The sequence below is a fragment of the Benincasa hispida genome, chromosome 4 (assembly GCF_027475165.1).
Source record: "Benincasa hispida cultivar pf3 chromosome 4, pf3_genome.v1.1, whole genome shotgun sequence".
Lineage (NCBI taxonomy): Eukaryota > Viridiplantae > Streptophyta > Magnoliopsida > Cucurbitales > Cucurbitaceae > Benincasa > Benincasa hispida.
This window is the reverse complement of record NC_143481.1, coordinates 55,706,009-55,724,170: the sequence shown is the minus strand read 5'-3', so window position 1 is coordinate 55,724,170 and position 18,162 is coordinate 55,706,009. Positions and strand designations below refer to the sequence as shown.

The 18,162-nt window shown below is 39.2% G+C and overlaps 1 protein-coding gene across 1 annotated transcript; it reads left to right on the top strand.

The window, feature by feature from the left end:
- The first annotated feature begins 8,930 nt into the window (after positions 1 to 8,930).
- Positions 8,931 to 10,144, top strand: GUN4 (protein GENOMES UNCOUPLED 4). Its single transcript, XM_039028230.2, has one exon. The coding sequence runs from the start codon at positions 9,183 to 9,185 to the stop codon at positions 9,957 to 9,959; it is 777 nt and encodes a 258-aa protein (XP_038884158.1). The 5' UTR covers positions 8,931 to 9,182; the 3' UTR covers positions 9,960 to 10,144.
- The last annotated feature ends 8,018 nt before the right edge of the window (positions 10,145 to 18,162 follow it).

Below are 18,162 nucleotides of genomic sequence, written 5' to 3'. Positions count from 1 at the left end.
TCAAAGTGGCAATGACATTAAATTGGAGTGGTCAAAATCTATTCATTCATCACCTTTTATTACGTGTTTTTCTTTCTCTCTTTTTTTACCATTTTCTTTTTCAAATGAAGGGAAAACTTAATCTAGAAAGGCGACTTTCGTTTTGGCTTGCCCACACGGGTTACATGGAAGACATCTAACTATGGGTCGATTTCCCTTCAAAAGTGCCTAAACATACTCATTTCTCTGGGGTACTTTAGCTCAAAGGGAAACCACAGGTGTCATGGCTACCCCAGGTTAATCATACTCTTGAAGAAGAGGAGTAAACTCCTATTCATTTTTTTCTTTATTTTTTTCAAATTTTTTTATAGAGCAAATTGTGATATCAATTGACTACATCTCAAAGCATACATTACTAAATTGAATCGCAGAAGGACTATATCTACCAGCAAGGCTTTTTAGAGTGACAACAAACCTATGGTCCCATAATTCAATTCTAAGCAAGCAAACAGGGTCAAGATAGATATGCAAATGGCTTGTAGAAGTATGAAAAAAATTAAGCAAAATTTTAAAAAACGCCATGAAAATCATGAATCCTTTCATCCGACCTATTCTCATGCAAAAACAATTCATACGAGTGCGTCATAGACTAGTCATAGCAAGGAACAAGACAGCAAGATCAACCATAATCAAGCATAATCCAAACAAATCCAAACACCCCACCTCCAACTTTTAAAGCACACATTGTCCCGAACGTGATTAAAAATAAAGCACGAGTGATCAGAAAACTGAAGGAAATTGGATTCCAGATTTCCATGAGCAGCAGAAGAAAGATAATTCCAAATCACAATCATTAATGAACTATACATTTATAATCGACTTCAAACGAACGATTATACAATTCATACAGAAATTACAGCATGAAAAACTCAAATGAACAAAGAGAGAAACTTACGAACATTTGAAGATGTGTCTCCACACTCCGTTGTGCACGACCGCTCGAACAAAGCAACCGTGAACGCTCGATTTGCACGACCGCAACACCGCACGAACATTTCGTGCTTGTCCTCAACGATCCCCTCGGTCATGAACTCCTCAGCAACACGAACGACCTCTACAGCACCACGAATGGCCTCCACAGAACCTCGACGGTGTCGAGTTGAGTATGACACCACCAACAAGGTTACCTTGGTATTCTCGGTGTGAGAGTCCAGATGGTGAGCTCTGTTTGGACATGGAATGAGGCAGATGAAGGAGGAAATACCGATCGTGTACATGACTGGGCAAGTGGGAGATGGCGGAGACCTATCATATAAGTCGATGCCCAATCGTTTAGATAAAGCTAAGCGATCATCTAGCAAAAGCTATGTGATCGTTTAGCTCATCGTTTAGCTTGGTCTGTCACCTACAGACACTACACGATTGTTTATTTTGGGCAAACCATCGTCTAGCAAAACTATGCGATCGTTTAGTAAACACTGTACGATCGTTTAGCTTGCCACTGCACGATCGTTTAGTAAATTCGTATTTACTTGACGACTAAGTGAGTTTCTTTTGCACGAGAGAGAAAAATCAAAAAAACTTTTTACGAAAACTTTTCAACATTTGTATATCATACCTTTTGAAAATAGGAAAACCATTTTTCTTTTAAACTCACGGTTACCATGAAATCAATAACCACCCACTCATTTGGTTATTAAAGAAAAATAATTAATTATCCAATAATTAATATTATTATAATTATAAATGATAATCAACTTATCATATTATATTTATAACCTATAGTTTTAATATTTCATCTCACGAAACATATAAACCATAGTTCTTTTTATATTCCATGATACTTTATGTAAATCTCATTTACATCAATCCTCCACTAGATGTATCTCATATATCATACTGATTATATCATATATAATCAAAATACCTCTTGTCAATTCGAACATTTCAAATCAACACCAATAACTGATCCTCAACTGAATCCATTGAGCTACCAAGGGGACCTTATGGACCTGTAGTTCGAAGCTCCAACGATACGTGGATAACTGACTAAACTCTTTAGTCACTGGATCCACCATTCGTTAACTGCCAGGCATTCCACTAATGACCGACAGCTGAACTCTCCTTATCACAGATATATTATGTGTCCATCTTAATCAATCAGCAGTACGAAAACCCTTCACAGATCGCTCGTAAGTACAACTGGGCCAATAATCGTTATGCCCCTGTAGTTACACCTGTCTCCTTAAGTACCACTGATCCCTCTAATGAACATAAGGCATAGTCCTACTATGTCTGAGTCTTCTCTTCCAAAGAGAAGTTGTGGCCACTATGTTCAAGATCCGGAATCAACCCTTAAGGGAGCAATCTCTCTATTTATCCCTGCTTCGGGAATGAGTGAATTTTATCTTGTGGATTGAGTTCCCAACTCCCGGATTAGATAAGTCCCCAAAAAGCTAGGCATGTTGAGTTGGCAATCTGGCCACTCTCACCCATACTAATCAAAGGACCGCCCTCAAAGGCAAGAGTTCTCAAAACACTCAGGATTGAGGTCGTGTCACCTATGGTCGTTTAGATTAGATGCAAGTTTCTAGTATCAACGACGTTATATACAGAGTCTAGTCATCTCGTGGTCCAAGTCTTATACAAACTCTTTGTATAGGACACCCCCGTTCCCACGTCTCCACGTGAATGGTCAGGATCAACCACCTGTAGTAGTTTACAACACTTGCAAACCTCCACAAAGCGGGTCGTCTTCGTAGTTTCACTAGGATCAGGTATCCCACCTTAATCCTTATACTATAGACCTATTTAGGTTATCACTTAAGGCATGATTCACTTGTATATCACATATACATGCTTAAGTTCACATAAAATAACCAACGAGCTTTGTTTATTGGATATGAGTAAATATCAGAATTAAATAATACTTATTTTATTAATTAAACAATGTGTATCTTTACAAAACAATGAGACTCCGGGAGAATTATGACACCAATCCTAATAATCTCCCACTTGTTCTAATGATTCGGGAGACTAATGTACAATACAATATAAAAATGTACAATATACAATAAACTAGGACATACCCCAGTATCATCTCCCACTTGCCCTAGACAAGATGTTGCATGTTCCGTAGATCCAGACTCTCCAGGTGACCCTCGAACACTTTAGCCGTGAGGGCCTTTGTAAAGAGATCAACAATGTTGTGCTCCGATGCGATCTTCGTGACTATCATATCACCGCGATGCACAATCTCTCTGATCAGGTGATATTTCCATTCTATGTGCTTACCCTGACGATGAGTCTGAGGCTCCTTGGAATTTGCCACAGCCCCGCTGTTATCAGAATACAGTGTGATCGACAAATCCATATTTAGAACAACTTCCAAATCTGAAAGGAACTTTCTCAGCCAAACAGCCTCCTTAGCTACTGCTTAATGCATCGCGGACTCCAGCCCCTCCATTCAGAGTAAACACTGACCCCGATGTTGATTTATGAGAATCTCTATCGGTCTGAAAGTCAGAGCCCGTGTTTCCTGTAAGGATCAGATCCTTATCTCCATACACAAGTATGTAGTCCCTCGTTCTCCGAAGATACTTGAGGATTGTCTTGACCGCCGTCCAGTGATCAAATCCTAAATTGGACTAATACCGACTAACAATCCCTACTGCATAGCAAATGTCGAATCTAGTGCACAACATTGCATACATCAAGCTTCCTATAGCAGAAGCATAGGGAATCTGTCTCATCTCCTCAACTTCTTGAGGTGTCTTAGGACATTGATCCTTAGGTAAAATGATTCCATGCCTGAAAGGTAACAAACCCCTCTTGGAATCATGCATCCTATACCTGATCAACATTTGATCAATGTACGATGCCTGAGATAGGGCTAACCATTTGTTCTTGCGATCCCGAATAATCTGGATCCCGAGAATATACTGTGCCTCACCCAAATCTTTCATTTGGAACTGGGCAGCTAGCCACTCATTAATGTCAGTCAGATACCCTACATCATTCTCAATGAGTAGGATATCATCCACATACAGTACCAGGAAAGCTACTAAGCTGTTTATGATCTTCTTGTAAACATAAGGCTTATCAACATTCCGATCAAAGCCAAACGAATTGACAATAGTTTCAAACCTGATGTTCAAAGATCTAGATGCTTGTTTCAGCCCATAAATGGACCTATTAAGTTTGCAAACTCTTTGCTCTTGATCTGGAACTATGAACTCTTCTGGTTGTCATATAGATGGTCTCCTCAAGATTACCATTAAGAAAGGCAGTCTTGACGTCCATTTGCCATATTTCATAATCATAAAACATGGCTATGGATAGGAGAATTTACATAGACTTCAACATGACAATAGGTGAGAACGTTTCCTCACAGTCAACTCTCTCAACCTGGGTATAATCCTTTGCCACGAGTCTAGCTTTAAAGGTTTGCACCTTTCTATCTACACCTCTCTTTTGCTTAAAGATCCACTTACACCCAATAGGTCTTACCCCATCAGGTGGATCAACAAGCTCCCAGACGTTATTGAACTACATAGACTTCATTTGGGTTTATGGCCTTAACCCATTCATCTTTGTCAACATCCTCCATTGCTTTCTTAAAAGACAATGGATCTTCGACGCCATCATTCGTAATGATATTTTGGGCTTCAGCCAAACCCATGTAGCGATCCGGTGGGTTCATAGCCCTCCCACTACGTCGAGGCAGTCTCAACTCTTGAGCTTGTTGACTAGACGTTCTGACCTCAATAACTCTTGTTGATCTATCGGCCTGTTCAACAACTTTTTTTGAACCCTCAGCAGTCTTAGTCTAACTAGAGATCTCACGTAAAACGAGCTTACTTTGTGGCTTATGAACCCTCATGTGATCTTCCAAGAAGATAGCATTAGTGAAAACAAACACTTTGTTCTCACTCGGATCATAGAAGTATCCTCTTCTCGTTTCCTTAGGGTAGCCTACAAAGAGACAAACCTTCGAACGCGGTTCCAACTTCTTCGAGTTAGTCGCTAGCACATGTGTCAGACAACCCCAAATCTTGAAGTGGCGTAAACTACCTTTACGACCTCTCCATAACTCAAAAGATGTTTCAGAAACACTTTTCGAGGGAACGTTGTTCAGAATATAACATGCAGTCTGCACTGCATAACCCCAAAATGAGTCTGGAAGATGAGCATAACTCATCATAGACCGAACCATGTCCAACAAGGTTTTATTTCTCTTTTCAGATACACCATTCTGCTGAGGTGTACCAGTGGTCGAGAGTTGGGATGCAATCCCATGTTTTATCATATAGTTCTGGAATTGGAGGTCCATATACTCTTCACCACGATCAAATCGTAGTGTTTTTATCTTCTTACCTAATTAGTTTTCAACTTCAACCTTATACTCCTTGAACTTGTCAAAGGCTTTAGACTTATGTTGCATTAGGAAGAGATATCCAAACCTTGAATAATCATCTATGAAAGAGATGAAATATTCATACCCACCTCGAGCTCTAACATTCATCGGACCACAAAGGTCTGAATGTACAAGCTTCAAGGCTTCCTTGGCTCTGTAACCTTTTCCAGTAAAAGGTCGTTTGGTCATCTTGCTTTCAAGGCATGATTCACATACCGGCAAGGAGTTTTCTTCTAAACTCTTTAGAAGTCCACTTTGCACCAACTTCTCAATCCTATTGAGGTTGATGTGACCTAACCTTAGATGCCAAAGATGGGCGTTTTCCTTTGGAGAAACTTTTGGTCTTGTAGCTGTTGTTGTCGTACTAAACATTTCAGTGTTAAATAAGGCTTTTATGACTAACGGCCTTAGTACATATAAGTTATTTTCCATTGAACTATAACCAATCTCCATTCCATTCTTGAAAATAAACACTTTATTCTCAAAAAAAGGAGATGGTATAACCTTGTTCAATGAGACAAGAAACCGAGATTAAGTTCCTCTTAATATGAGGAACTACAAAAACATTATCCAGTAACAAATAACGCTTCTTGTCAACAAATAACTTGAGCATGCCTAAAGCAACAGCTGAAACAACCTCACTAGTACCAACTCGAATAGTCATCTCTCCCTATGGCAATGTTTGCCAGGAACTAAATCCTTGGTAAGAGGAACCGACATGATTGGTAGCACCTGAATCAAGGATCCAGGCAGAATCATCATTCTCTACCAGACATGTCTCCAAGACCAATAAATCATATTTACTGTCTTGTCTCCTCTTTTGGAGAGTAGTGGGATGGAGGTCATTTGCCACGACATTCATTTCACATGATTCTTTCCACTGTAAGTAATCAGTCATTTTTAAAAGCTTTAAACAGAAATACTAACGAGTTGCTGAAAAGAAAAATACATTGACCTATGTTAGGTTTTAAGAAAATACCCGTTTAAAATTAAACAACATCCAATAAGGTTTTTTCAAAACTAACATGAACCCGTGTGACATCTAGTTTTGCACTGACGCTTCAAAGGTTTAGGACAAAACCGCCGAAGAGAGGTCGGTTATCCCCCCTCTGAATTGAGAAGTTCTCAACTAGTCATTAATACCAAAACAACTATTGTTCCTATAACGATAAGCCATCATTGATTTGGCCAAAAGATCATTAACTTACTTAACAATCACCCGTAAGTGTGACTCGTCATTTTAAGCCCTAGAGGTCCGTCCCAAAAGGCCAATCCGAAGGGGAAAAATCCGATTGGGGAAAAACCTAAAGCGACCCTATCCATTTCTAGAGTTCACCTTGATATTGACCAACTGCACAAAACTCATTCGAATGAGGACACTCCGAAGGCGAAACGAGGGAGTACAGAATGATCTCATGGTGTGAACTAATGACAAAGACCATAGAACGTGTTAACACACATCCTTCACCCACTTACTATAAATACTCTCTCCGTCCACCTTGATATTGACTCATGTAAACACCATCCGAAGGGGGATGCATCCTGGGCACCACGAGGCCAAGCATGAATCTCACGGTGTGAACATACAGGGAGAAATGTGAGTGGAATTATAGACATATCTGATACGCCTCTTCCTCCCACTGAGTATTTTATAACCTAGAGTTTAGCTTACTTAGGAAAAACATGGCTAAAGATTTTAACTAAGTGACTTTTAGGTTTGCCCAAGAGTAACATTTACCTTAGATAGTTCAATAACTTTTGATCATCATCCATTAAACTCTTTAACGGAATCTTTGACCAAAACGTCGCATGCTTGTTGAAAATCTATCTAATTCACCTTTTCAGATAGGTTCCTAGGTAGGGGTGTTATGTTTCCATCAACTTAAGAACCTCAGCCTAGCTAGAACCCGCCTTAGACAAAAGGTCCCTTATAGATAAACGAAAACAACCATAATGCTAAGCTAACACATGCAAGGCATTCATAATGCTTATAAACAGCCTAAGTGTCATGCTTAATGCATCGTCCATTCATTACTACTTCTATTATATAACACTTACACAAAACCGCAATGAAACAAGCAAAACATGCTTCCATTCACCCTTAGACTATAACACTTATAATAAAAGGATGATGCATGATAATGCTCACTGCATGCAAAATATAACTCTCACATTTCATGATGCATGCGCATGCTTTCAAGTAATTTCTTCATGCTCGATTATAACATTTATAATACATGATGCATGAATAATTGCACAACCTAAGGTGGGTTTTAACCATATGACAAACACTTTGGCATATAAGTACCATACATCACATGTATAAATAACCAATGCTGATGAATGATAACTGGTAGAAATACAAGTTATAAAGCTCAAATTATTAAAATGATGGGAGAAAGCGATGGAGGCAATATTATGTTTGAATGCGCCAAACTAAAATGAATTGCGATCACCAATGCTCATCACATAAAAGCAGTTAATTTGCCTATTCTGTGCAGGTACAATGCGATGGCGCATATGAAATTGTGATCCAAGGGCACAATGCGACAGTGCACTTGAGTTGCGATCACAAGAAGTTTCTCAAAAGCGATCGCATAAAGACCTCACTCATCAATTCTAATTGTCCATTTTATTAATCCGACATTTTTAAAAGTCTATATGCATACAAAAATTGAATTACATGTTTATTTATCTTAACAAATGGTCTAAATTGATTCACTTATAACAATTTAGAAATTTAATTGAAGCAATTATATGTTTCACACGATATTTCTCGAATTGAATTTGAAGGAGTGTGTCGATTAATACACTTACAAAAGTTTAAAATTCAAATTGATACAATTATAAGTTCAAAGTTCACTTTAAATTGATACATATAAATTTCTAAAAACTATTATTGATTATAAATATTATAAACAAAAATAGATGGCCATGCTTAGTATCCTAAAAAACCAAGGTTGTATTTAGGGACCTAGAATAAAATTAGGATTATTGGAAATAAGAGTGTTGAAAAGCATGAGTAATTGAAGACAGAACGAAAATGAGATCGTGAAGCATGAAAACGATGAGAAAAAGAGTTAGATTGAAAACTGTCTAAACGGAATGAGTTTTGTATTACTTCAGACTCAAAACACTTATTTATTACATTACATTAAAATCTCATCCAATTACGAACTACCAAACACACCCCAAATGTCTCATTTTCTTATATGTCTTAGTGCATATCATCCATGTGTCTAATGCCAAAATATTCATGTCTTATGACTACATATTCATAGTGTACAAGTGGTTCTACATTCTAGTTATCAAAATACCTATAAATAGTGACTTTTTATGAATTTTGTAAGGATGCAATTTGGTGAGAAAAATTCAAAAATAAATACATAATTTTCATCCCCATTTAATTTCCTATATTTTCACCTTTATTTTCTAAATTTTTTTTTATTTATTTTTAAATATTACAATTTTTCGATATTCGTATTGTCGCGGTGTCTCCTTTTGCTTCTCAATTTTAAAACAATATGGTCATATTGACAAACTAAAATACACATGGAATAACAAAAGTGTTTAATAACAAATGTTTTGTTGAGAGAGATGGAGAGAGATCCAACCTCACCCTTAACTAACCAATCAAAAGCCTCAATTGAATCCTTTTCGATGAGAACCTCTATTTCCCTTTCCACTTCCACTCATTCCTTATCTCTCAATCAAATTCTCTCAAAAACCCCAAATCCCTTTTTCCATTTTCAATTTCCATACGCTCTCTCTCTGTCCTCCCCCTCCCATGGCAGCTTCCCACTCTCTCCCATCTCTCCGCCACTCTCTCCGCCGTCCCCACCACCCCAACCTCTCTCCCACCTCCTTCTCCTCTTCCTCCACTCTCTTCCTCAAACCAACTTCCACCGCGGCCCCCACCACCACTGCCACTGCCGCAACCGCTTCCTCTCTCTCCGCCTCAGCCGCCGGCTCCTTCTCTCTCTCTGCAGACACCTCCTCCGCCATCTCTTTCGACGAGCTCGACCACCTCCTCGCCGCCAAAGACTTCCGGCAAGCCGATGAGGAGACCCGGCGGCTTCTGATCGCCCTCGCCGGCGAGGGCGCCCAGAAACGAGGCTATGTCTATTTCTCCGAAGTCCAATTCATCGCCGCAGACGATTTGAAAGCCATTGACAATCTGTGGCAGAAATACAGCGACGGGAAATTCGGGTACAGCGTACAGAAACGGATTTTCGAGAAAGTGAACAAAGATTTTACAAAGCTGTTTATGAAACTTGGGTGGATGAAGAAGCTGGATACGGAAATGGAGCAGTACAATTACAGAGCATTTCCGACGGAGTTTATTTGGGAGCTGACGGAGGAGACGCCGGAAGGGCATCTGCCATTGACGAATGCTTTGAGAGGGACACAGTTAATGGGCAACATTCTGAGCCATCCAGCATTCGAGGAAGACGCCATTGAAGAGAAAGGGGAAGAAAAAGTTGCAGGGGATGAAAATGGAGGATTGAAAAAGGGATTGAAATCGATAACTGAGAGGATTTTCAAAAGGGATTATAGCTTCTGAAATTGGGGATTTTGGAGGCTACCCATTGGAATTCACATCGAATTAACAATTGGGTTGCTTCGATTTGGGATGAATTCGGTTGATTTTGTTCTACACACTCGTTTCTCTCTCTCTGACTGGTGACTTCTGAGTGTATTTTAAATGATAAACATGAAATTTATTGGTAATACTTCATTTCAACGTGATTTTGGTTCTTTTTTCTCTTAAGTTGGGGTCATGAGCGGACCAAATTTATAAGTTGGTGTTAAATAACTTCATTCTAAGAGTAAATATCGTTAAAGTTTGTACATTTGTTGAAAAATTTGTCTTTTCTCATTCTCTATTTTGCACATTTATTAAAAAAAAAAAAAACTCAATTTTACAACTTTACACCCAAAACGCATACTTCCCTACTTTCAATATATTAACAAGGGGCATCAAAACCCGACTCGAATCGGTTCGGTTCAACTCATTTTTATTTAAGGGAAGGATGAAACTGAACCGATCCAAACCGAAGTGGTTCGGTTTGCATTGGTCCTTTCTTTTGCCCTAACTAGAGATGACAAAATTCCACGTGGGGTCAAGTCACCGTGGGTCCCCGACCCGATTAGGGTGGAAAATCCCATATTTGATTGGGTATGGAGTCAAACCGAGGATTTAAATCGGATCCCCGATTGGGGACGGTGCGGGGATGGGGAAGAGATCCCCGCCCCCTCCCGACCTCGAACCCGATATCTGCTCCGATTTTTTATAATTGTTGATATATATATATGTATACACACTAAACAATAGTTGAGGTTTTGTTTTTTTTTTTTTTAAAAAAAAATTGAATTATTATGTGTATATAAATATAAATATATATATATACTACTGAAATAGTAGCTCGGTTTTTCTTCTTCTTTTTTTTTTTTTAATTTTAATTTTGTGATATATGTTGAATGAGAAATTTTGGCGAATCACGAGTTGCCACATCATCAATGAAAGCCCGATCCAATTGGAAAGAATTATAAGTTGAATTGGGCCGAATAATTAAAGTCGCTCGGGCCCAACCCAATTCAAACGCATGGTGAAATTAAGCTAAATTAAAGATTAAGCTCAAACCCAGTATTTCAGCCTAATAACAAATAGGCCCAACCCAACTTTAGCCCAAACCCAATTTTGACCCCGTAAAGTAATTATGTCTAAGCTCATGTAAGGCCCATGGGAAACCTCTATAAATAGAGACATTATTTATCTCTTCATTTGGGGAGGAGAAATTGAAGGCAAAATCTCTCTGAAGATCTGAAGTCTGAAGCTCCAAGGATCTGAAGAACATAACTCCTCTAAAGCTTTGAAGATCAGAAGACACTAAAGCTCTGAAAATCAGAATACATACTAAAGCTCTGAAGATCAGAAAATACTAAAGCTCTGAAGATCAGAAGACATATCAAAGTTCTAAAGACCGAAGTTCTTTGAAGATACAAGCATTCTAACCACGCTTGAAAACGGAAGTCCTTTGAAGATACAAGCATTCTTCCAAGACTTCAACTCCAAGATCATCATACACTTCGCTTCCTCAAATCAAGCGTACGCATTTGACTGAGAGAGAATCAAAGGATCAAGTACTAGAGATCAAACCACATCGCATCAAATCAATATCAACTTCAACACCAATTCAAGTTCAACTCCACTAAACAAGTTTCTCCGTAATCCTCGTGCGAGCATTGATCATCCGAGAAGATCGACAAGCCCAAAGGCCAATGTTCAAGAAAATCAACAAGCCCGAAGGCCGATCATCCAAGAAAATCATCAAGCCCAAAGACCGATCATCCAAGAAGATCAACAAGCCCAAAGGCCAATCATCCAAGAAGATCATCAAGCCCAAAGGCCGATCATTCAAGAAGATCAACAAGCTCAAAGGCTAATCATCTAAGAAGATCAGCAAGCCCAAAGGCCGATCATTCAAGAAGATCAACTAGCTTAAAGACTATAATTTTTTTTTTTTGAAAGCATCAAAATATTATGTACTAGAGATTGTACTCACTTTCCACAAAATTAATATAAATACAAAGTTCAAGTTCCACGAAATAGATTTCTCTTGAAATCTCATACGAACAAATTAGCACGCCCAGTGGGACATTTCTACCTCTCATCTCTCTCTTCATCCGAGTCAATAAATCTACAAATGGCACCAAAGAAAACTACATCCAAAGCTACCGTCGCAAGCAACACTTACATAATCTCTGTCATCATGGAGGAAATCTGGGACCAGTTGATGGAATCTTCTAAAGGCAGGATTGTCATCAGAGAAAATCCCTTGTTTGACAACTATGCTTCTGCTACTGATCTATCAAATAAAGAATCACATTTTGATGTAATGTATGTCATGATGACTAACGTAATGACTGAGTCGACCATGGCAGAGATGGAGATAAAGATAAATCTCCCAATGAAAGCTGTAGAAGAGCGAGATCATGAAATTGCTACTTTAAGAGATGAAATACAGGCTCGAGAAACTGCTGAGTCGAGTTAATCTCCAGCTACAAAAGCCAATGACAAAGGAATGACTGTCTTGTAGGAAGACCAGCCGTAACAATTTACCTCTGTCGCCACCCTGTCAATTCAACAACTATAGGATATGATTACAAACTCCATAAAGGCTCAGTACGGAGGACCATCACAGTCTTTCTTTATGTATTCCAAGCCGTACACTAAGAAAGTCGACAACCTAAGAATGCCAGCTGGGTATCAACCTCCAAAGTTCCAACAGTTCGATGGAAAGGGCAATCCAAAACAACATGTTGCTCACTTAATTAAAACCTGCGAAAATGTAGGAACTAGAGGAGACCAGCTAGTCAAGTAGTTCATCTGTAACTTGAAAGGAAATGCTTTCGATTGGTATACTGATCTAGAGCCAGAAGCGATTGACAGTTGGGAACAGTTGGAAAGAGAGTTCCTCAACTGCTTTTACAGCACAAGGCACACCGTTAGCATGATGGAGCTGACGAACACAGAACAACAGAAAGAAGAGTTGGTCATTGACTACATCAACCGATGGAGAGCTCTGAGCCTAGATTGCAAAAATAGACTCACTGAATTATCTGCAGTGGAGATGTGCACCCAAGGCATCCACTGGGAACTTATTTACATTTTCCAAGGGATAAAGCCTCATACATTTGAGAAGTTGGCAACACGCACTCATGATATGGAGTTGAGCATCGCCAATAGGGAAACTAAAGACTTCCTAGTCCCTGAAGGGAGAAAATACAAGAATGAAACCAAGGGCACTGAAAAGATCGTGGATAGTGCCACAAGAGAATCTATGGTCATTCAGATGACCTCGCTGAAACTTTCCTCCAAAGGAAAAGAAACGAAGTCTGAAAAAAAGCATGATGGCAGCAAGAAGCATCGCCCAACTCTCAAAGAAAGACATGAGAAGGTTTATCCATTCTCGGACTCTGACATTTCTGACATATTGGAGTAATTATTAGAGAAACAACTCATTCAACTGCCCAAATGCAAGCGACCGGAACAAGCAAGAAAAGTAGATGATCCTAACTATTGTAAGTATCATCGAGTTATTAGTCACCCGGTTGAAAATTTCTTTGTGTTGAAGGAGTTGATTCTGAAATTGGCTCGTGAAAAGAAGATTGAGTTAGATTTGGATGAAGTAGCTCAGACAAATCACGCTACAGTAGTGGCGACTTCAAGTGTTCCAACACTGTTTATGTTCCATGCTCAAATACAAAGTCAGATCCAGTTTGGAGCCTTCAAGCCTATAATTGTTTGGTTCCAGCAAGAGATTCTAACAGTAAATTTCAAAAAGAAAGATGAACTCGTTGAAGATGACAACGAAGGGTGGATAATTGTGACTCGTCAAAAAAGAAGACAGCCAAACTCCACCCAAAAAGAGTCGCGTTCCTATCGAAGCTATAGAAGAAGGAATAAGACTCGATAGGAGAAGAAGACCAATGTCCAACGACTATTTCTACTCGAACTTCAGCCTTCAAAAGGCTAAGTATATCCACATCAAAGAAAGATCGACCTTCAGCATCTGCTTTTGATCGTCTTAAGACAGCAAGCGATCAACATAAAGGAAGGATGAAAATCTTGAAGGCAACGTCATTCCATGAAGAAAACAACGAAGAAAAGATTCACAGTCGTGTGAAGAGGAAATTTTCTGTTGACATAAGTACAGAATGTTCCTTGATAGTGAAGCCAAAACTCATCATATTGATGTATCCTACAAATAAAGAGGATGATCAAAGCCATAATGAAATAAGTGAAGGATCTCATACCGAGAGTTTCATGAGCGTGTTCAGATCGCTTTGATTTCACAGTGACCGAAATACAAATGATATACATTCAACACATACAGTTATGCACATTATTCTAATTATCGGCATGCTCAGAACACAATGAATAACAAAGAAAGGGTTCCATACCAGTTGAAGACTTTTTTCGAATGTCTGAACCCTAGGCAGTGGAAACCCTCCAACCGATCTACCAACACCCGGCTATATGTCGACTGCAACAGCACGATCAGTACGAACACGAACACGAACACTGCAGCGGGGACGACACCACCACTATTGAAACCCGGGTATCCTCGGAGTGAAAACCCAAAGAGTGGGCTTTGGTGAGTTTAGTAGAGGACGAAGGACAATGCGGCGTGTAGACGATAAGCAAGTGGGAGATAAAATTGTGCTATCGTATAGCGAAAGTGCTATCGTATAGAAGAGAGCTACACGATCGTGTATGAAAAGCTGAACGATCGTTTAGGAAAAACGTATACGATCATTTAGAGAAATCGTGAGGTAGATGATCGTTTAGACAGAAGAGCTACTATCGTATAGTTATCGCGATCATTTTCACGAATTCTTTTTGGGCAGACGAAAATATGAATGCTCACTTTGAAAAATGAAAACGCTTTTCATTTTTATCCCGCTGGTTACCTTAACTAATGCAGCCCACTACCCACGTCCGAACGTGGAAGAATTGGTTAATTAAGATATAATTAATCAATTGAATTAAATAATAAATATAATCATATTATATTTATATCCTATAGTTTGATATCACATATCTACTATAGTATTTTTTTTCCTCTACTTGATATAAATCATATTTATATTTAATTTCCTCTAATTTAATGTATCTCATACATTTAGCTAATTATATCATATATAATTAATCAGTTCAATTATATCATATATAATTGAACTTCCTCTTGTCAATTTGAACATTTCAAATTAACCCAAACACTGGTTCTCGACTTTATCTAGGCTACCCAGGTGACCTAATGGACCTGTGGCTCGAAGCTCCAACGGTACTTGAATAGCTGACTAAACTCTTTAGCCACGAGATCCACCATCCGTTAACTGTCAGTGATTTCACTAAAGACCAACAACTGAACTTTTCTTACCACAGATATATTTTTGTGTCCATCGGATATAACCAATCATGAGTATGATGACCCTTCACAGCTGGGCCAATTTACCATTTTGCTCATGTAGTTATATCTCACTCCTTAAGTATCACTGATTCCTCTAATGAACAATACAACATAGTCCAACTATGTGTGAATACCTCTTGAGTCAAGAGATCAAGATGTGTGGTGTCATATCGTTCAAGCCCCAGAATCAACCTTTAAAGGAGCCATCTATCTACTTACCTCTACCTCGGGGAAGAAGTGAATTTCATCTTGTGTAGTTGAGTTCCTAGCTCCCAAATTAGATGAATCCCCAAAATGGTAGGCTTGAATCGATGAATCTGGCCATTCACACCCATACAAATCAAAGGACTGCTCTCAATGGCAGGAGTTCGCAACTCACTCAGGATTGAGGTCATGTTACTTATAGTTATCATAGTGAAGTGAAGTCTCTGTCATGAACGATGTTATATAACGAGACGTTAACACTTCGTGGTCAAGTCTTATACAAACTCTTTGTATAGGACGCCCCCGCTCGCATGTCCCCAATACGAATGATCAGGATCAGATCATCTGTGACAAGTCACAACACTTGTGACCATTCAACAAAGCAGGCCGCATCCGTAGCGTTACCAGGATAAGGTTTCCCTCTTTTATCCATTTACTACAGACTATTTTGGTTATCACTCAAAACATGATCCACTTGTATGTCACCACATACAGATAACCCTGGATTTTATGTTTATTGGTTTGTGGTAAAGCAAATAAAACAATTAACCGAGCAAAAAACAAGTTGTGAAGTAAATATCATATATTAACAACACAAGGGTTCGTACATACTGTTTACAAACTACAGGACATGAGACTTTAGGGCATCAACCCAAATAATAAGAGCTTCTGAAATTTAAATGTAGAATCTCATCATCGCAAGAGCCTCAACTACATGGTGCTTCTGGCCCGCATGAGTTTAAAAAGTGAGCGACCTAAAAGAAATCTCTTTATTGAACTACGTTATGACTTGATCCCTGTCATTGTAAAGGGTATGTAGGTAGCTTGAAAGAAACTTCAAGTTCAGTCCAGCAAAAAAAAAAACATTTGAACTACGTCATGACTTGATCCCTTTCTTCCTGGGTACGTAGGTAACTTAAAGAAATTTAAGTTCAATCCATAAAAAAGGGTACCACAGTCACCCTACGTATGGTGCTACACGACAGATTGAAGATGTTTATTCCTGTTGGGGGCAACACAACAAACTAAAGATGTTCATCTCTTTAAGGAGCTAACGAGTAAATTAAAAGCACACACTTGGAATGGTGTTTCACTTCCCCTTCGAAGTCAAGTTTAGAGGCTTCACCGCTTTCTCTTTGAATTCAATTTTGGATGTTTCATTTCTTCTTCTTCGAAGTTCAAGTTTGGTGTGACTTCCTTGCTTCCCCTAAAAAATATTATTCCCTACAGCCTTGCTTCTTCTGTAAATGTTGTTGTAGTTCTGCCTTCTATACAAAGATGTTGGCGCTGCTGTTTCTTCATCTCCAAGTTCGAGGATCATACTGCTGCTTTGATGGTTACACCACTGTTTCTCCATCTCCGAATTTGATGGTCGCACTCTGCTTCCCCGTCTCTAAGTTTGAGGGTTGCACTATTGCTTCTACAACTCTAACTTTGATGGTTGCATTGATGCCTCTCCATCTCCAACTTTGATGGTTACATTGTTGCTTCTCCGTCTCCAAGTTCAAGGGTTGGATTGTATACCCCTTTATCATCAAGTTCAAGATCGGTATGCATGGCTCTGTCTCCATCTTCAAGTTTAGAGGCTTCTTCGATGCCCATCTACAAATTCGAAGGCTTCATTGATGCTTCTTCACCTTGAAGTTCAGAGACTCCATCGATGCTTCTCCATCTTCAAGTTCAGAGGTTTCATCGATGCTTATCCATCTTCAAGTTCAGAGGTTTCATCAATGCTCCATCTTCATGCTCAAGTTTTGAGGCTTTGCAATGCCATCTTCATACTCAAAGTCGCAAAGTCAAGCCTACTGCCAAAGATTCATTGGTGCTTCATCAAACTCAAATGTGAAAGATTCACAGATATTTCAAACTTAAATGCGAAGGATTTGTTGATATTTCAAGCTCAAGTGCAGAGGATTGGCCAATGCTTTGTCAAGCTTAGATGCCGATGATTCATGGATTATTCATCAAACTCAAATACGGAGCATTGGCCGATGTTTCGTCAAACACAAATGCGAAGAATTTGTCGATGCTTTGTCAAACTCAAGCGTGAAGGTCTCGTTGATGGTTCTCCATCTTTAAGTTCAGAGGCTCTGTCGATACTCCTCCATTTTCAAGTTCAGAGGCTCTGTTGATACTCTCCATCTTCAAGTTCAGAGGCTCTGTTGATACTCTTCCATCTTCAAGTTTATAGGCTCCGTCGATGTCTTTCCATCTTCAAGTTCAAGATTGGCGTACATGGACTGCTTTCATATTTAAATTCAAGATCGGTGTGCATGGCTCTGCTTCCATCTTCAAGTTTAAGATCGATATGCATGGCTCCACTTCCATCTTCAAGTTTAAGGTCGATGCATCTGGCTCTGCTTCATTTTCAAGTTCAAGGTCGGTGTGCATGGCTCGGCTCCATCTTCAATGTCTCCATCTATGAAGCTGTGGCTTAGCTTCATTTCAGCTTCAAATTGATGGCGCGGTTTCACTTCATCTCTCAAATTTTGCCATGGCTCGCTTCATCTCTCAAATTCCAGCGTGGCTCGCTTCATCTCTCAAATTTCGGCGTGGCTTGCTTCATCTCTCAAATTCCGGCATGGC